The following is a 21779-nucleotide window of genomic DNA, read 5'->3' on the forward strand; positions in this document are numbered from 1 at the left end:
TGGTGGTCAACAGGAGACTTCACAGATGGGTGATACAAAGGGCAAATTGGTTGCAATACAGTCGACAGACTATTTTTGAACAAAAGGGTTGTGCACAGGAGGTGGTGCCCCATATCACTTATGAGATCCAAAGGGCTGCCTCAGAGTCCATCCCCAGGTCTAGTAACCACCTCAGACGACGACTTGTACGTCTGTAGAATGGTGGCTGTTGATTGGCCATCAGGGCCAGACAGACAGCAAGGGTAATCCACATCCCCTTACAGCCTTGTCAAATAATGGGGTGTTGGTGGATATGCCAGAAGACATGGCTCATGTTTTAGCTGAACGCTTCTTTACTGTTACTAAGTCATCCAGACAAGCTCCTGCTGTTCAGGTATTCTGTCGGACTGCAGAGATGAGGAAGCTCAATTTCTTCTTGTGTAATGAGGAAGTCTAAAACCTTCCATTCTCCATGTGGGAACTGGAATCAGCTTTATCTGCAGCCAGAGACACTGCTCCAGGACCTGATAATATCCATTATACCATGCTTCGTCATCTGTGACCTGAAGTGAAAGGTCAGCTCCTCCCTTGTTTCAATCAGATTTGGTTTGATGGACAGTACCCCACAACGTGGAAGGAGGCAATATTAATTCCATTCTGGAAACCAGGCAAGGATCATAGCGCCCCTAACAGTTATCGAAGTGTTGCCCTTACCAGTTGTATGGGCAAGACTCTTGAACGCTCGATCAACCGCCGCCTCGTCTGGCTGCTTGAGTCCCGAGGTCACCCGAACCACTACCAGTGTGGTTTTAGGTGCTACCGTTCCACTCTTGACAACTTAATTCTACTGGAGATGACAATATATGAGTCCTCCTTACACCAAAACCATTTATTTTGTGTGTTTTTTGACCTCAAAAAAGCATATGACATTACTTGGAGGTACAACATCCTTCGCCAGTCTCATGAATGGGAACTATGTGGATGCCTGCCATGTCTGATTGCTATGTTCAGGAGAATGTTGTGCCCCAGGGCTGTGTCCTCAGTGTCACATTGTTTGCCATCGCTATCAGTGGCGAGGTATGTTTTCAAGACACTGTGCATTTTTTGGATTATTGAATTCTTGTGTGCAGGAGAAGAAACCATGGTGAACATCCATAAACATTTGTGTGTGCAGTGTATGGTGATGCTGTAGTTGATAAGAGTACAATTGGGCGATTGGTAAAGAAAGTTATGACCTTAGGAAATGTCGAAACAGAGCTCATGATCAGCCATGCTCGGGACGTCCTTTCACAGCCACTGCTCCAGACATGCTGAATCATGCAGATCCCATTATTCGCATTATTCGCTTTGGACACTTTGAAGGTGACGGGAGTGTCAGTCATGCAGTGAAACATGGCTACACCTACAGGACAAGAGCTTTTACCAGCAGGGAATACATGCTCTTCCACAATGTTTGCGTACAGCCGTAGAACGTAATGGAGACTAAGTAGAAAAATAGGACATCGAGAAGATATGTTGATGTATGTTGTCACCAAATTCTGATTCTTAACAGTAAATATGTTCTGAGAAGAAAAAAAATGAGGGGCATTACTTATTGAACGACCCTTGTATTTGAGAATGGGAGCAGTTAGTGACTTAAAGAATCAGGGTTTACTGGTAGTTTATAACTGAAGAACTGTTGTGCAGTATAACTTTATTTATTGTACATCAATGTTTTTTAGCTGATTCCACATACTATTTTTTGTAACACAAGACATAACAATTTGCAGCTGGTATAAAAATGATTAGAGAACATTGCTGCAATTTTAAAATTTGTCAAGTGCTTGCAAAACGGGCCCTATTGGTAGAAACATGTAGTTCCCAGCAAAAAAGTCAGTTGTTCCTCTCCTCCAAAGTGTGTAAATTGTTCTGGGGATCACCTTGTTTGGAGTAGGCACTGTATGTATCCTTTATGGTGAAGCAAAACTATCTATAAGGCAATGCAGTCGCCCACATTTACTGCCTCTTTTGCTTCAATTCTTAAACATCCAGTCCAGAAAACCGATGCTGCTACACAAATGGAGGTTGATAGTGTTGGCAATAGTACCTGCATTGTCAACACACTTAGGGTGCTGCAGTTACTTTGTAGCCCATATCTCCTCCCAGAACATCAGACAAAAGCCATGCTTGTCAATGTTGTGGAGCTCCTGCCCCTCCAAAGTTTGACTGGTCCACTGTCCAGTGCTGTCACTACCATCTCTGTAGATGTGGCTCCAAAACCTCCCCAGACAAAAAAATTGAAGTCAAAGAATCAGCTGCCAATGGAGACAGGAATCAAGCAGTCTGACAATGCTGACATCCCTCTCTGTGACATCTCTCATGGCTCACCTACAGAGAGGATGGCGTGTGATATTGGCCAGGGCACACATCTCACGCCAGCACTGAGCAGCCTCCACAGAAAGATAGGTTGAAAGTGCAACCCCCATGGTAGATGGCTCCCTTATTGCAGTGTAACATTAACGGGTTCAGGAAACATTGTGTAACTGAAACTGCTAGCACAGGAATGTCCCCTGTGCTAGTGTTTGCAGGAAACACATTTTAAAGCATCTGATGTGTCTGGTACTACAGAGTTACACACTCTACTGCAAGGATGACCTGACTCGGAAAAGAGTTAGGGAAGGGGTGCACCACTCCTCTGCTCTCCCCCTCACTAGACAAGTCTCCTGACCATTTCTGCTACTGGGAGACTTGAGTGCTTATCGTATATTGTGGGATTTGACCTCTGCTTGCCCTCAGGGTCAAGTTTCTTAGAGCTTCATGATGTCTCACGAGCTGTGTATTTGCAACACAGACACTCCCACTCATTTCTGTGCTGCTACTGGGTCATTCTCAGTCATCAATCTCTCTTTCTGCACTCCAGCTCATGCAAACTATGTTCAGTGGGAGCTCATTGACGACATTCATTCTAGTGACCACTTTCCACTCGGTATTCACCTATCTCCCTGATAGGACGCTGGTGCAATTGATCAGCAGAGCCAATGGGACACTGTTAGCCAGCTGGCTATGTTTGAGTGCTGCGGCAGCATCCAGAAGTGGATGGACCGCATGACGTGTGATCCACCAGGCCACTGACATCTACTTCTCAAAGTTCTCTCACATTGTAGGAGGCCACCTCTCCCATTCTGGATTGGTGGGCACCATTCAGTCATCAAGGTCACACATACAGCTCTGTAATAGTTTAAGTGCTGTTCAATGGTGGAAAACCTCACTGCTTTTTGATAAGGGTGGGCAAAGGCTTGATGCATCATCAAGAAGAGCAAGAAAACATAATGGCAAGTGTTCCTGGACTCTGTCAACTATTCCACTTGTTCTTCTGCAATATGGGGAACCACCTGGAGGATTTCCAGTAAAGGCAGGCAACTAGCTCTAACAGTGTTGTTGAATTAGAGATGTTACTAAGCACAAGCTGGAGACATTGCACAGACAAAGGCAGAACAATTTGCACTGACTACTGCCACTGCCAGCTAGGATCCAGCATTCCATCATTACCATGCCACCTTGGGCACATGTGAGGTGGACTTCAGGTCTAACAATTCAGAGTCCTATAATGGCCCATTCTCCATGTGGGAGGTGGATTGAGCACTGTCCACGTCTCGTGATACTGTGCCCAGTCCTGACCAAATCTCATGCATCATGCTGTGGAATTTGCAGCTGGCATCAAAGGAAGTCCTCTTACAGTCTTTCAAATTGATATGGCAAACAAGCTACTTTCCCAACTCGTGGAGGGAGGCCATTTTGATACCTCTTCTCAAACCATGAAAGGACTCAATGTACCCCAGTAGTTACCAGAGTGTTGCCCTAATGAGCTGTGCAGTAAAGACCTTGGAGTGAATGGTTAACCATCATCTGGTCTAGATGTTAGAGACCTGGCAGCACCTAAGTCACTCTCAGTGTGGATTCAGGAGATGTGATCCACTGTTGACAACGTGGCCCTCCTAGAGGTGACTATTCAACAGGCTTTCCTCCATAAACAGCATTGTAAGGGTATATTTTTCCATATCAGTAAGACATATGACACTACATGGAGACGTGATATTCCAGAGCAGCGCCACCAATGGGGCTTCTGTGGCCAACTCCCATCTTTGTTCAGTTCTTCTTGTCAGAGCACTGTTTTTGGTACTAAGTTGATGACATGCTGTCAAATAATTTTGAGCAGGAGAATGGTGTTCCTCAGGGCAGTGTTTTTAAGTGTTAACCGCTTTCCTGTACGTATAAACAGTATCACATCCATGGTAACAAGTCCCATAGAGTGCTCCTTATTTGCAGACAATTTTGCTGTTTCCTGTTCATCTGCCAGTATTGCAGCAGCAACTGATCAGTTGCAACATACAGTAAAATGGCTGGAGGAATGGGCTGCAAAGACTGGTTTTATATTTTCTGCAGAGGAGGGAGGGAGAGAGAGAGAGAGAGAGAGAGAGAGAGAGAGAGAGAGAGAGAGTGTTTTAGTTTTAATCATTCTCGTCATAATTTTAATTTTCCTGAATTGCATATGTGGAACATCATTCTCCCTTTTAAAGCCTCTGTGCTGTTTTTGGGCTTCAGGTTTGACTCCAAACTGTTGTGATTACCACACCTGAAGGATGTGAAGGTTGGGACCAAGAAAGTGTCTTAGTCACATGTCTGCTCCCGTGTTATAGGACTTTTGTTCGATCATGCCTGAACTGTGAATGTATTGTGTACAGGTCAGCAATGCCTTCATTCCTGAAGATCATTGACTCTTTACACCATGAGGGGATCAGGCTGGCCATGGGTGCTTACTGGACCAGCCTCACCCAGCCTATGTGCTGAGGCTGGTGAACCACCACTTAACATCCAGCAGCAGCTTCTTATGGTGCATCAGTTGCTTTAGGTGTGTCAGTTCCTTGCTACTCCCACTTCCCCACGTGCAGTACTGTTGCTCATCCAGCTATACAACACCTCTTTACCAGTCGTCGAAGGACGACAAGGCCATCTGGAATCCATGCATATTGTATGCTGGAATCCATTGGTATGGAGCATTAACTGACTACCATATTGGATACTGCCAAGGCTCCGAATGATTTTAGATTTAGTGTAGTTACAGGAGAGATTGCACACCTGCTTCATTTTTCAATACAATATATTCTGAAATTTTAAATGAGCTTCAAAACTGTGTAGTTGTATTCATGTATGGGTCTAAACAGGGAGACTTTGTTGGCTGCTCTGTTGTTTCCAGGGATTGTGTCCTCAAGATTCAGTTACCTTCAGAGTTCACTGTATTCAATGACAAACTATAAGTGATCTTGAGGGTGCTGGAGCAGATGGGATGTGCCATGCCTGCTAAATTCTTTATCTTTTCAGAGTCCCAGAGTGCCCTTCATCTACATTCAGCAAACCACCACGAGGTGTACGGCAGAGAGTATGTCCCATTGTAGCAGTTATTAGAGTTTCTACCTGTTCCATTCACTTATGGAGCATGTGAATAATGATTGATGGAATGCCTCTGCCATGCAGTAATTATTCTAATCTTATCATCACAATCCCCGCGTGAGTGATATGTATGGGGTTGTAGTATATCCATAGAGTTGTAATTTAAAACCAGTTCTTGAAACTTTGTTAATAGACTGTCTCATAATCGTTTACATCTGTCTTAAAGAGTGTGCCATTTCAGTTCCTTCAGTATCGCTGTGACACACTCCCATGGATTAAACAAAACTGTGACCATTCTTGCTGCCATCCTCTGTATATGTTCAGTATCCCTTTTAATCCTACGTGCTATGGGTCCCACACACTTGAGCAGTATTCTAGAATGGGTCAGATGAGTGATTTGTAAGCAATCTCTTTTGTAAACTGATTGCACTTTCCCAGTATTCTACCAATAAACTGAAGTCAACCTAATGCTTCACCAATGACTGAACTTATGTGATCATTCCATTTCACATCCCTACACCCGGGTACTTCTATGAGTTGGCCGATTCCAACAGTGACTCATTGATATTATAGTCATAGGATACTTTGTTTTTTTCATTTCATGAAGTGCATAATTTTACATTTCTTAACATTTAGAGCAATTTGTCAATCCCTGCACCATGTTGAAATCTTATCAAGATCTGACTGAATATTTATGCAACAACGAAAACAATCAATTATTGACAAAATAATATAACTGGATAGGTATGTGCATATTCTATCGCCTCTTGATGAATATTTATGCAGCCTCTCTCCGATAGTACTTCATTATAGATAACTGCATCACCTACAAAAAGATGATTTTTACTGTTAATTTTGTGTGTAAGGTCAGTAATATAGAACATGAACAGCAAGAGTCCCAACACACTTCCCTGGGGCTCACCAGAAATTACTTCTACATCTGACAATGACTCTCCATCCAAGATAACATGCTGTGTCCTGCCTACCAAAAAGTCCTCAATCCTGTCACAAATTTCACTTGATACCCCATGTGATCGTACTTTTGACAGTAAGTGTAGGTGCAGTACTGAATCAAATGCTTTTTGGAAATGAAGAAGCACTGCATCTACCTGGCTGCCTTGATCCAAAGCTGTCAGTACGTCAAGTGAGAAAATTGCGAGTTGGCTTTCACATGATCGATGTTTTTGAAAACCATACTGGTTGCCATTGAGGAGGTCATTCAGTTCATGATACATCATTATGTTTAAGCTTAGTATATGTTCTAAGACTCTACAACAAACTGATGTCAAGGATTGGATGGTAGTTTTGCAGATCACTTCTACTACCCTTCTTGTAGATGGGTGTGACGCATGCCTTTTTCTAAGAACTGGGCAAGGGTTTGTGTTCAAGGGACCTATGATAAATTATAGTTAGAAGAGGGGCTATTTCAGCCGCAAATTCAGTATGGAATCTGACAGGGATTCCATTGGGCCTGGAGCTTTGTTCAGTTTTAACAATTTCAGCCGTTTCTCAGTGCAACTGACACTAATGCTTATTTCATTCATCTTTTCAGTGGTACAAGAATTAAATTGGGCAATTCTCCTGGGTTTTCCTTTGTAAAAGAACATTTGGAAATGAAATTAAGCATTTCAGCTTCTGCTTTGCTACCCTCAGTTTCAGTTACTGCTTCATTCACTAGGGACTGGATGCTAACTTTGGTGTCACTAACAGCCTTTAAGTACGACCAGAATTTCTATGGATTTTGTGAAATGCCATTTGACAATTTTCTGCTATGGCAGTCATTGAAGGCATCACGCATTACTCTCTTGACAGCCAAATGTGTTACATTGAGCACCTCTCTATCTATAGCCCTACACTTTGTTTTACACCTATTATACAGTAATCTCTCTTTCTTAAGAAGTTTCATTACGGTGACTGTATACCATGGAGGTTCCCTCCCATTATGAACTGTCCTACTGGGTACATATATCTCCAGTGTGTGGTTAGCTATTGTTTTAAACTTGAGCCAGAGCTCCTCTACATGCTCCTGACCTGCGCTGAAAGTTTCAAGTTCCTCATTGAGGTATGTGATTACTGATTTTTTATCTAGTCTACTGAATGTATATATCTTTTTACTTGTTTTAGTTCTTTGTACTTTGGTAATCATTGTTGCTACAACCTCGTCGTAGTCACTATCGACACTGTCTGCACTGCTTGTATCCAACTGCTAAAGTAGTCCAGGATATCCAGGGTTCCCTCCTCCGACTATATAGGCTGGAGAAGGGGGTGTCCTTCTGCTGAGTGCCATGGTATACAGGTATTTCAGGGCAAGAAAGTATGGGTGAAGCAGCCACAGAGACATGTCGTTATCTTCAGTTAGTTCAGCATGCCCTCTCCCTGTACCCTATCATCCTGCTGTTGAGATACGGAGTCCTGCGTCAATGTGAAGAGAGTAGGTGACAAATGACGGACAGTAAGCTCTGTGTAGTGAAGCCCACAACATGGCCATGGTGTACTTCCTGTGGTGTACTTCCTTCCAGCCATGCAGACGGATTGTTGCAGATGTCACTGTGCTTGAGAGTGATCTGACATTGTTGTGCTGAAGGATAGGGTGCTCCACATGTGGACAAACTCTTTCAATTGAAAACGATTGCAGCACACTTTTTCTCATGGACTGACATAGTTATGTGTTTCATCACCATCATGTTACACACTACAATTCAGATCGTTTAGCAGCAGATGGCTGCAAATGTGTAGACATGAAGAGTAAAGATGTAATTTATTAATAAAGTTTCTTTTATTTAAAAAGACTCTACAGTTTTCACGTAAAAATTTGGAGGCATTACTTTTCATCAAGCCCTTGTTTGCTGATGATATTTAGTGTTCAAAAGTTAAATTAATTTCCAGTCTACTTCCTTCAAAAATACAACCACATGTGAAAGCAAATCGTGAAACAAAACATGTCAAATCACACTCCCGATTCCTCACACGTGTTCCTTCCAACCAACAACCACATCTCCCCGCTTCCTCTCTTGATAGTCGAACCTCCGTATCAACCTTCCAATAGTAAAAAGTCAATCTGTGGTTCATTGTCTGGTGCTGCCCTCCAGTGACAAAACTTGGAGTCATCTGTGTGACGTATGAATGTCTTATTCTATTTTAGCCTTATCATTAATGGGGCAGTTCAGTTCTAAGGTGGAGCTTTAAAGATTCCACAACTTATTTATACTGTGAATGATGTGACTTGAATACAATTCATCATTAACTTTTGCGAGCATGATAACAAAACTGAAAATTCCCTTATGATAATGTTCTGCTCGTCAAATGATGAGCCCAAGATGAAGTAGCAACAGTACTGAAAATGATAGATTACTACTCTCCATATAGAGGAGATGTTGAGTCGCAGACAGGCACAATGAAAAGACTGCTATGCATTTAAGTTTTTGGCGAAAACAATTTCACTGAGTAAAAAATGCACCCTCACTCACACAAGCACAACTCTCACAAGTGTGACCACTGTCTCTGGCCACTGTTGCCAGTGCACAGCGATCACTGTGTGTGTGTGTGTGTGTGTGTGTGTGTGTGTGTGTGTGTGTGTGTGTGTAAAAGCTTAACTGTTAAACAGAAACATGAGTCAATAGCACATAATTCTATGAACCATCAAATTGAGTTTTATTTGAGTTTTATTTAATCAACATTAATTGTAGTTTTCGTAAACAGTTACAGTATTAGTGTTTATAACAATGAAAACAATAAATTTTTGACAAAATAGTGTAATTGGATATATAAAAAAATCTACTCACCAAGCGGTGGCAGAGCACACTCATAAAGGGAGATTATAATTAGGGAAGCTTTCAGAGTCAGTAGCTCCTTCTTCAGGCAGAAGGGTTGAAGATGAAGGAAGAAGGGTGAAGGAAAAAAACTGGAGAGGTCTAGGAAAACGGGTAGATTTCGGGAAAGTCACCCAGAACTGTGAGTCAGGGAACACTTACAGGGTTATTACAAATGATTGAAGCGATTTCACAGCTCTACAATAACTTTATTATTTGAGATATTTTCACAATGCTTTGCACACACATACAAAAACTCAAAAAGTTTTTTTAGACATTCACAAATGTTCGATATGTGCCCCTTTAGTGATTCGGCAGACATCAAGCCGATAATCAAGTTCCTCCCACACTCGGCGCAGCATGTCCCCATCAATCAGTTCGAAAGCATTGTTGATGCGAGCTCGCAGTTCTGGCACGTTTCTTGGTAGAGGAGGTTTAAACACTGAATCTTTCACATCACTATGTGTGAAACTTGCCCGCACGGGTTCAACCGTTTCTTCGCTCACTGCAGGCCGACCCGTTGATTTCCCCTTACAGAGGCATCCAGAAGCTTTAAACTGCGCATACCATCGCCGAATGGAGTTAGCAGTTGGTGGATTTTTGTTGAACTTCGTCCTGAAGTGTTGTTGCACTGTTATGACTGACTGATGTGCGTGCGTTTCAAGCACGACATACGCTTTCTCGGCTCCTGTCGCCATTTTGTCTCACTGCGCTCTCGAGCGCTCTGGCGGCAGAAACCTGAAGTGCGGCTTCAGCCGAACAAAACTTTATGAGTTTTTCTACGTATCTGTAGTGTGTCGTGACCATATGTCAATGAATGGAGCTACAGTGAATTTATGAAATCGCTTCAGTCATTTGTAATAGCCCTGTACAGTTAGGATGAGAAGGAAGGACTGACTGTTGGGGATTGCACTGGATGAGATTTTGAAAACCTGAGAGCTTAAAGGTGTAAGACAGGGTAATTGCAAGACAGAGATTACAGCATGGACATTGTGCACAAGTTAATATGAGTGATAAACACATTGTATGTAACAGAGGTGGGAGGCAGGCAGCGAACAATAGACTGGTCAGAAAATGAAACACGTAAAAATCTAAAATGGACCGAAGAAAGGAGTAGTTACTGTGAAGAAATGCTGAGGAAGAAGAAATTAATGTAAATTAAGACCAAGTGGGTGGCGAGAACCAAGGTCATGCCATACTCATAGTTCCCACCTGTGGAGTTCTGAGAAACTGGTGCCTGGGGAAGAATACAGATGGCATGTGTGGTGAAACAGGCACCGAGGTCATGATTGTGATGCTGTAGAGCGTGTTCTGCAACAGGATATTGCGTGTTGCCAGTATACACATTCTGCCTATGCTCATTGATCCTAACTGATAATTTTGTGCTACTCATGTCGACGTAAAAGGCCAGACAGTGTTTACATAAAAGCTGTTATATGATGTCATTTCACAGGTGGTTCTCCATTTGATAGTATATGTTTTTCCAGTTACAGGGCTAGCATAGATGGTGGTAGGAGGGTGCGTAGGGCAACTCTTGCAGTGTGGACAGTCTCAGGAGTAGGAGCTGTAGGGTAGTGAGATGGGTGCAGGAGCATGTGTTCTGATGAGAATATTATGGAGATTGGAGGGGCAAGAATAGCTATTCTAGGTGTAGTTTGCAAAATCTCAGGCAGAATGGATCTCATTTCAGGGCATGATTTTAGGAAGCCCTGATCTGTTTGTATGTCTGCCCCTCGAAGGTGAAATAGTTGTTGGTAGGTATAAAGTTGTTTAGGGTGAATAGGATGGATGTCATAGGTTTGGAATCAGGTGATTGCTGATTGAGGTAATTTTCAGCAGCAGACAGACCAAGTACGTGGGGGATGTTGGTATAGAGGGAGGTGGTGACAAGCAAGGTGTGTGGTGGAAATAGGATGGGCATGGATTTCAGGCCGGCCATGGTGGCCGAGCGGTTCTAGACGCTTCAGTCTGGAACCGCGCGACTGCTACGGTCGCATGTTTGAATCCTGCCTCGGGCATGGATGTGTGTGATGTCCTTAAGTTAGTTAGGTTTAAGTGGTTTTAAGTTTTAGGGGACTTATGACCTCAGCTATTGAGTCCCATAGCGCTCAGAGCCATTTGAACCATGGATTTCAGATGATCTAGTGAATGGTTGGTATCTTTGATATAGGAAGGAAGTCTTTGTACTATTGGATGCAGGTGCTTATTAACTAAGGTACATATACTTTCGTGGGTGCTTTGAAGTCAGCAACTATAGGATGGCCAGGATGATTGGGTTTGTGGATCTTAGGAAGAAGTTAAAAAGTGGGGGTGCATGGTTTGAGTGGAGTGAGAAGTTGTATGGATTACAGTGTTAGTCTTTGTGAGGGGCCTGAGGTTTTAAGGAGGGACTGCGTGTCAGTTTGAATCACATGGATGGGATCTTTATGGCAGATGCAGTATGTGGAGGTGTCAGACAGCTGGTGTAGACCTTCACTGACATACTCCTTTCGGTCAAGTATCACAGAGGTAGATCCATTAGGTATATGACATGATAACATAAAAACTAGAATACTTGTCAGTTTATGTACATATTCTATGGTGACATGTTTTCCTTTATTATTGTAAAACCTTCCCATGTGTATTCCTCACCACTTGATTTGACTATTCTATCTGTATTTTGTCATGAAAAAATTTGATGCTCATAAGTCCTGAATTAAGCATATTAAGTTCTAAGTGTTATTCTGAATTTTTTCTCAACATATGTATTATATGAGGAAGAACATTTTCTTAATTTAGATAAAAAACATAATTTCTGTATCGTATACACAATAAAGATAAAATAAATTGACAGGTGGCATTCTTCCTGTAGTTGAGGCAGAGACAACAGAAGAAATGAGTACTCCATGCAGTGCTTCAAGAAACCAGAATAGTCTTCGGACATCTTATTCGGAATGTTTTCTAATGAGAGGACCTGTTGAATCAAGCAGCACATTGCCCGTAAAACAAACAACTGTTTCTTCACGTGTTTCAGGAGGTAATTACATATGCAGAAGAAATCAGGGTATAAAGAGGCCAATGCAGCAGAGTCCTGTCTCTACAATAGTTTCTACATCTCAGCAACCTGCAGGTAGATTACCATGTGAAACAGAAAATACTCACCCAGCTGCTTGTCAGTCAATACGTAGGATAGAACGCAATACTTTTGAGGATACACTAGATGGAATCCTTGCCACAACAAACATGAAGAGGAAGAGAACTTTATCGTGTTGTGGACCTATTGAGAAAGAACAATTTGATCCAAATGTTTGTATGCAGTCAGTATGCACTAGGGCTGCCAATCAATCTGTCTATGACTCTCAAAGTACTGCAGAAAGAGTTCAGTCAGAGGGGTTACAGGTTCGAGAGTCTTCTCAATTAGATATTAGTTTACCAAGGCAGGATGTTAAAAATGAAATGATAGAAACTGAAGACCCTGTAGAAAACCATTCAAGTTTTTACCCAAGATGTCAGCTGCCTTTACAGCGGAGGCAGGAAGAATCACCAACACAGACATGTACTCAAGATCAATCTCAGGAGAGAATGCAGGGGTTCCAGTCACTACCAAACAAACAATCACAATCTCAAACTATGTCAGTGTCACAGTTTCCATCTCATGTGGCATCATCTTCACAGTCATCATTTTTAAGAAGGCCAAATTCTCATATGCAGTATCAACCTGCATTAAAGTTACATCATGAATCCCAGTCATCATTGTGTCTTCAGCCATCAGTGCAGCCTAAGACAGCATATGCAGTATCCTCTCAGGCAAATGCACACAAGAATGTGAAATTACAGAATAAAAAAGTGATGCAGTGTAATTCTGCTCGTTCCTGCTCCACAACAAAGCTGATTCTTGCAACTGGCAAAAATATAAATAAAAAATTTAAATTACTGCATTCTTTCCCAAGGACACCGTGTGTGACCCCGGATCCACATTCAACCGAGTGCACTCAAGGAAATGAGGTACAAAGACCTGTAAGCTCATGGGTTGTTTGTGCATGTAACAACAAGTCTGTTGTGAAAAAGACTGAAAATGAGGAAAAGGGGGAACTTTCGCAGACTGTGTTAGAATCTGATAATGCAACATGTGTATTGCAGAATGGATCTCAGACTACGTTCATTGATGCTGGTGGTGACTTGCTGGGAGAAGAAATGAATGCCTTGACAGATACATCTGCAGTAAGAGGGGGTAAGTAATAAGCCATTAGAATATCTATGCAAGTTTTTTTCTCATTATATGTGATTTATTTGCCTAAAGTGTCAATTGCAGGTAGATCTTAAATGATGTGTACATTATACACAAAGAATATTATTTTTGTAGGAAATACGGTCTGGAAAATAGACAATGATTGTGTGTTGTTTCTGGCACTTGAAATGTACTGTAAAATGTGGCAAAATAATGAAACATCAATTTGCTTTTTGTACACACTTAAGTAATTCTGAGTGATCAAATGGTATGTGTAGAAGGGAGTAGTGTGCTTTTCTTTTCTTTTTTTTTTTTCTTTTTTTTTTTTTCTTTCGTTACTTCTAACCATCTGCATCCCAAGAAGATAGAAAGCTCAATGCAGCCCTCAAATTGTGTAATATGTATATTGCGCTGAAGTGGTGAATGGACGTTAAAGTAAGCATTGCATTAGCATGCAACCTTTTGGGCACCAGTTTCATGTCAGCTCAATCAGGGTTATCTATATGCGAGGGATTCTATTTTTGTTGAGATGTAAATGGGTTATAAAAACAATTCAAAAAGTAGTTACACTAATGGGAAGTCCTTGAAGAACCCTTCCAGCCACCGTTCATTATTCTGCCAAATCATTTCACCTTCATATGAATAGAGTGCTACTCACCATATAGAAGTGATATTGAGTCACAGACAGGCACAATTAAAAGACTGCTATACATTTAAGCTTTCAGCCCAAAAAGCCTTCTTTTGAAGTAGATAACACTCGCACATTCACACACACACACACACACACACACACACACACACACACACACACAGAGAGAGAGAGAGAGAGAGAGAGAGAGAGAGAGAGAGAGAGAGAGAGAGAAGAAGAAGAAGATTACTGTCTCCTTGTCACTGAGACTGGACTGTGGTCTGCAACAGTGCCTAATTGGAGAATTAATGTTGTTATATTGCTAGAGAAGGCCGAAATGCACGCTATAAGCTCACGCAGGATGGCGTGAGGTCTGAAACAGGATACGGAATGAATGCTATAAAGAAAAGTACGTAGCTGCTGGAATACTTAACTTTAATCCATCATTTGTATACATCGTTCTTGATGAGACATGCTTCATACGATAACTATCAATTGCTATTGCGCCTTGCTAGGTCGTAGCCATTGACTTAGCTGAAGGCTATTCTATCTATCTTCTCTGCAAATAAACGAGGCTTCGTCAGTGTTGCGTCGCTAGCTAAGTCGTCCGTACAACTGGGGCGAGTGCTAGTACGTCTCTCGAGACCTGCCGTGTGGTGGCGCTCGGTCTGCGATCACTGACAGTGGCGACACGCGGGTCCGACATGTACTAATGGACCGCGGCCGATTTAAAGCTACCACCTAGCAAGTGTGGTGTCTGGCGGTGACACCACAAATGTTGCATGGTTGGTGGGGGTAAGGATGGGGCTTGGGTGGGGAGGGGGAGGGATAGCAGGGTACGGGTGGGAAAAGGTGTAGCTTTGCTTGTGGGAGTGTGCAGGGGTATGGTAGGGATAGGAAGGGCTGCTTGGTGCAGTTGGGAGGTTTGTGGGGCTTGGGAGTAGGGCAGAAGGGGAACTGGAAAGGGGAGAACTTAAGTAAGGGAAAAAGGTTGGCAGGTGCAGTGATGGAGCAGAAGGCTGTCTAGTACAGGAGTGGAAGCAGCGAAAAGGATAGGTAGTTGGACAGGACTAGAAAAGATTGAGGCTGGGGGAAGGGAGGGGTTATGGGAATGTATGATATATTATAGGGCGAGTTCCCACTTGTGCAATTTGGAACAGCTGCTGTTGATAGGAAGCGTCCAGATGATGCAGGCTGTGAAGCAGTCATTGAAGTGAATCACATAGCATGGGGCAGCATGTTCAGCATCTGGGTGGTCCAGCTGTCTCGTGGCCACAGTTTGTCAGTGGCCATTCATACCCATGTAAAAAACTAAAGTAATTTCTGCTTAGTTTATAGACCACATGACTGCTTTCACAGGTAGCCCTGCCTTTGATGTGGCAGGAGGTACCTGTGACTGGGATAGAGTGGATGGTGGTGGTGGTGGTGGTGGTGGTGGTGCTGCTGCTGCTGCTGGGAGTAGGATGTGTGGGACAGGTCTTGCATCTATGTCTGTTGCTGGGATATGTGCCATGAGGCAGTAGACCCAGATGCAAGTTCTGTCCTATACATCCTCCCAGTATCACTTGATCCAGTCTGGTCACAGGAATATCCTACCCCATGAAAGGCAGGGCTACCTGTGAAAGCAGTTATGTGATCTACAAACTAAGCTGCAACCACTGTGCTGCTTTCCATGTGGGCATGACAACTAATAAACTGTCTCTCCGCATGGATGGCTATTGATACACTGAGGGCAAGAGACAGCTGGACCACCTAGTTGCTGAACATGCTCCCCAAAACAATGTATTTCACTTCAGTGACAGCTTCACAGCCTGTGCCATCTGGATCCCTCCTACCGGCACCAGTTTTTTGAATTGCACAGATGGGAACTCAGTGCTGCTGACCCTAATATCTATACCACACATTCTGCAGTGGTACAAGGATTAGTCTGGGACAGTACTTCTGGATCCTCCATTATATAGGAACATTTGAAAATGCAGTTAAGAATTTTTGCTTTTGCTTTACCACCACCAATTTCAGTTAATATGCCATTCTTGAGTATCTGGACACTAATATTTGTGCCACATTTTGTACATGTTGTGCTGTAGTTTATTAATGTAGAAGTTCTTCCTCCTTCTTCTTCTACAATGACTGTGTTCATTGTTCGTATAGCTACAAATATATCTGGTATATGGGTTGTTGTTGTTGTTGTTGTTGTGGTCTTCAGTCCTGAGACTGGTTTGATGCAGCTCTCCATGCTACTCTATCCTGTGCAAGCTTTTTCATCTCCCAGTACCTACTGCAACCTACATCCTTCTGAATCTGCTTAGTGTATTCATCTCTTGGTCTCCCTCTACGATTTTTACCCTCCACGCTGCCCTCCAATACTAAATTGGTGATCCCTTGATGCCTCAGAACATGTCCTACCAACCGATCCCTTCTTCTGGTCAAGTTGTGCCACAAACTTCTCTCCTCCCCAATCCTATTCAATACCTCCTCATTAGTTATGTGATCTACCCATCTAATCTTCAGCATTCTTCTGTAGCACCACATTTCGAAAGCTTCTATTCTCTTCTTGTCCAAACTATTTATCGTCCATGTTTCACTTCCATACATGGCTACACTCCATACGAATACTTTCAGAAATGACTTCCTGACACTTAAATCAATACTGGATGTTAACAAATTTCTCTTCTTCAGAAACGCTTTCCTTGCCATTGCCAGCCTACATTTTATATCCTCTCTACTTCGACCATCATCAGTTATTTTGCTCCCCAAATAGCAAAACTCCTTTACTACTTTAAGTGCCTCATTTCCTAATCTAATTCCCTCAGCATCACCCGATTTAATTAGACTACATTCCATTATCCTTGTTTTGCTTTTGTTGATGTTCATCTTATATCCTCCTTTCAAGACACTGTCCATTCCATTCAACTGCTCTTCCAAGTCCTTTGCTGTCTCTGACAGAATTACAATGTCATCGGCGAACCTCAAAGTTTTTATTTCTTCTCCATGAATTTTAATACCTACCCCGAATTTTTCTTTTGTTTCCTTTACTGCTTGCTCAATATACAGATTGAACAACATCGGGGAGAGGCTACAACCCTGTCTTACTCCCTTCCCAACCACTGCTTCCCTTTCATGCCCCTCGACTCTTATAACTGCCATCTGGTTTCTGTACAAATTGTAAATAGCCTTTCGCTCCCTGTATTTTACCCCTGCCACCTTTAGAATTTGAAAGAGAGTATTCCAGTCAACATTGTCAAAAGCTTTCTCTAAGTCTACAAATGCTAGAAACGTAGGTTTGCCTTTCCTTAATCTTTCTTCTAAGATAAGTCGTAAGGTCAGTATTGCCTCACGTGTTCCAGTGTTTCTACGGAATCCAATCTGATCTTCCCCGAGGTTGGCTTCTACTAGTTTTTCCATTCGTCTGTAAAGAATTCGTGTTAGTATTTTGCAGCTGTGACTTATTAAGCTGATAGTTCGGTAATTTTCACATCTGTCAACGCCTGCTTTCTTTGGGATTGGAATTATTATATTCTTCTTGAAGTCTGAGGGTATTTCGCCTGTTTCATACATCTTGCTCACCAGATGGTAGAGTTTTGTCAGGACTGGCTCTCCCACGGCCGTCAGTAGTTCCAATGGAATATTGTCTACTCCGGGGGCCTTGTTTCGACTCAGGTCTTTCAGTGCTCTGTCAAACTCTTCACGCAGTATCGTATCTCCCATTTCATCTTCATCTACATCCTCTTCCATTTCCATAATATTGTCCTCAAGTACATCGCCCTTGTATAGACCCTCTATATACTCCTTCCACCTTTCTGAGCTCTTGATATTCATACAAGTCGTTCTCTTATCTCCAAAGGTCTCTTTAATTTTCCTGTAGGCGGTATCTATCTTACCCCTAGTGAGATAGGCCTCTACATCCTTACATTTGTCCTCTAGCCATCCCTGCTTAGCCATTTTGCACTTCCTGTCGATCTCATTTTATTTTTTTTTCTAAAAGTGATGTATACGATCTTGCCAAGATTTAAATAGTTGAAGTTTATCTGACACCTTACCTAGTTAAATGAACATGTTAATCTATCTACTTGTTTTAGGTACAGTATGTATATTGATAATCATATTGATAATCATTTTTACTTCAACTGCCTCTCTGTCATTGATACCAATTTAAAGGAAGACAGCCTCGGAGGGTTATGTCTTTTTGTTGCCATTAGAAGAATATATTTATGTCATGTGTGATTTCCAGACTAAGCTCACTGGACAAAAAAAAAAAAATAGTCACCCTCATAGAAGTAGTTACAAACAACATTTAATATAGTGTAATTTTGCCCTTTGGTCGTGGCAACCACCTGGATTTGGTTAGAAAATGAGTCCACAAAATTGTACAGGTATGTCGCATACAGGTTAAGCCACTTTCTGAGGATCTGGTCGTGAAATATCACCAAATTGTGGGTATGCTGCTGTCGGTATTTTACCTGCTGTCCAACATATCCCAGAGATTTTTTATGGGATTCAAATCAGATGATTTTGCAGGCCAGTCAAGATGTAATGGGGTGGGAGAGTGTTCAGAAAACTAGTCACATATTGTTCCATCACAATGAACTTTGCTGTTGTCTTTGTGTGCCTATGTAAGCAATGGCCTCTTGCAAGGTGACCAACTCCAAATGTTCATTGCATACAGTTCCCATCACACTGTTGTCGACCGTAATTGTAATGTGTTTCGTGCTACATTTGTTACACCACTGCGTGTAGATACACTGAACAGTCTGCCACCAAACATCCCCAGATCTAGCAGCTTCACACACCATATGGCCACGGGCATGTTCAAACATGATTTCCCCTTTCTGCCGTTATGTCATGTCCTTAAATTTACTTGTATTTACACACAATGTACACTTGAAACATAGATATTTCACTGCTTGCTACTACCTTATGCTCATTTAGAAGCAGTATACATGTAGTCGAGCACATGACATTCTGGAAAGACTTGACGATTCCTCTGTGCATGCCCACTGGGGTGACTAATTTTTTATATGGTGAGCTTATTGTTCACTTTAATTTCCAGAGTAAGTGTTTGGTATTTTTCCACAGGGCGTCTTATGCTCATCACTTACAAAACTGCAGTTTTCTCAGTTTATTGTTAGATAATTTAAAGCCTCCACCAATGATACCATGATTGGGTAAGAAGTACTAACAAGCTGAAATTTTCTCTAAAAGTTTTGGTTTCATCTGCTGGTGAGTTTGCTGATTGATAGAGAAATCATAAGTTTCACTTTGCCCGTGATATTGCGTCTTTCCCGAGTGAATTTGAAATCAGGTTCAGTATCTAACTAGATCGATCTCAGTTTCTTGATTCATATGGTGAATACACCACCTCTTATTTACCATTAGCCTGTCTTTTCAATGTTGATGTTGTTGTTGTTGTTGTTATCATCATTACTCTGAATACTGGTTTGTTGCAGCTCTCCATGGTAGTCAACCCTGTGCAAGCTTCTTTATCTCTGCACAACTACTGCAACCTACAAGAATTTCAACTTGCTTGCAGTATTCAAGCCTTGATCTCCCTCTACAAATTTTAGCCCCCATGTTCCCCTTCATTACCATACCTCAGTATGTGTACTACCAACAGATTCCTTCCTTTAGTTCTTCCAGTTCTTTTTTCTCCAATTCAGTTCATTACCTCCTCATTAGTTATTCCATCTACTCATCTGATTTTCAGTGTTCTCCCACAGTATCAGTTTCAAAAGCTTTCATTTTCTTCTTGTCTGAACTGTTTATCATCCATCTTCCAGTTCTGTACAAAGCTACAGTCCAGACATATACCTTCAGAAGAGACTTCCTAACATTTAGGTCCATATTAGTGTTAACAAATTTCTCTTTAAAAATTTCTATTTTTTAGAAATGCTTTCCTCAATATTTGTATTCTGTATTTTATATCATCTCTGCTTCGGCCAGCATCAGTTATTTTTCTGCCCAAATAATGAAACTGGTTGACTACCTTTAGTGTGTCATTTCTTAATCTTATTCTCTGTATCACCTGATTTGATTCAACTACATGCCATTATCCTGTTTTACTTTTGTTAATGTTCTTGTTATAACTGTCATTTAAGACATTATCTATTCCATTCAGCTGCTCTTCAAAGTGTTTTTCCATCTCCGACAGTATTAGAATATTGCCAGCAAAGCATAGAATTTCAATTCCCCCCCCCCAATGAACTTTAATCTCCTTTCAAAATTTCTCCTTGATATTCTTTACAACTTGCTCAGTGTACAGATTGAATAACTTTGGGGTAATCTACAACTCTGCCTCGGTCCCTGTGACAAAGCAAGCTGGGATATTTTTACTTCCCCTCTTGCCCTTTTGCCATCTGCCTCCTTAAATTTGTTTTTTAAATTTTAACTACTTATCATTAACATATGTGAATATAATCCTGCATTTTCATAAAAGAGAAAGGTTGGCCCTTAGTATTAAAGAATATAACACCAGAACTAATTTTGTGCTGAGTTTTATGTATATAATTGATTTTCCAATTTATTTTGACAATTCCTAGTTAATATCTTTCATTGATGTACAACAGGAAACTATTTTAGCAGTATGTGGTTGGTCACCTGCTAACTATTAATGAGGCATATGAGAAATTAGAACAGTAGTGCACTGGCCAAATAACTGTATATTATTGGGGGGGAGGGGGGGGGGGGGTGAAAAGTGAAAGTAAAAGACTGTGAAACACAACTGTGCATCTGTCGGCTACATTATTTACAGTAGTCAGTGTCGGAATCCACAACCCATTTTTCACCCAATGTAGCTACACAGCACATCAACACGAGGACAACAAACGAAGAAAATAAAGCAGCCGAGCACTGCTTCATCCCTTCTCAGTTATTACATCCATTTTGTGTTCTGTGACTCTTACAACTTTTGTCTGTTTTCTGTACTACCTGAGACAACTTTTTGCTGCATGTATTTTATCTTTGATACCTTCAGAATGTAAGAGAGTATAGTCCATTCAATATCGCCAAAAGCTTTCTACAAATGCTATAAAAATCGGCTTGCCTTTTTTAAGCTTCAAAGCCAACTGATTTTCCCCAAGGTCAAATTCTACTAGCTTTTTCATTCTTCTGTAAACAATTTGCAACACCCCCAGTGAACCGTGGACCTTGCTGAGATAGGGTGCTTGTGTACCTCAGTGATGCAGATAGCCATACTGTAGGTGCAATCACAATGGAGGGATATCTGTGGAGAGGCTGCCAGAGAAACATCTGGTTTCTAAACAGTGGCATCAGCCTTTTCAGTAATTGCAAAGGCACAGTCTGGATGAGTGACTGATCTGGCCATGTAACATCAACCAATGTGTTGATGCTGCGAATGGCTGAAAAAAAGGGGAAACTACAGCTGTTACTTTTCCTGAGGGCCTGCAGCTGTTCTATGTGGTTAAATGGTCATGGTATCCTCTTGGGTAAGATATTCCAGAGCTAAAAAAATCCCGTGTTTAGATCTCTGGGTGGGGACTCTCAGGAGGATGTTTTCATCAGGAGAAACAAAACTGGCACTCTATGGGTCAGAGTGTGGAATGTTAGATCCCTTAATTGGAGAGGTAGGTTAGAAAATTTAATAAGGGAATTAAACAGGTTAATGTTGGGTATAGGGGGGTTAGTGAAGTTTGATGGCAGGGCTTTTGGTCAGGGAATACAGCGTTATAAATACAAAACAGGCTTAATGCAAGAGTAGGTCCAATAAGGAATA

At 41.8% G+C, this 21779-nt stretch overlaps 1 protein-coding gene across 4 annotated transcripts in view; it reads left to right on the top strand.

Moving 5' to 3' along the window:
* LOC124616014 overlaps positions 1 to 21779 on the top strand; it is a 217171-nt gene that overhangs the window by 104698 nt on the left and 90694 nt on the right. The window contains exon 4 of one of the 4 annotated variants that reach the window (XM_047144267.1): positions 12049 to 13425. The exons of 1 other annotated variant lie outside the window; for it this stretch is intronic. In XM_047144267.1, the coding sequence (XP_047000223.1) occupies positions 12049 to 13425 (1377 nt within the window). The remainder of the gene's footprint in view (positions 1 to 12048; positions 13426 to 21779) is intronic. 2 more of the 4 variants (XM_047144349.1, XM_047144426.1) reach the window with 2 other exon arrangements.

This window comes from Schistocerca americana, chromosome 1, assembly GCF_021461395.2.
Source record: "Schistocerca americana isolate TAMUIC-IGC-003095 chromosome 1, iqSchAmer2.1, whole genome shotgun sequence".
Lineage (NCBI taxonomy): Eukaryota > Metazoa > Arthropoda > Insecta > Orthoptera > Acrididae > Schistocerca > Schistocerca americana.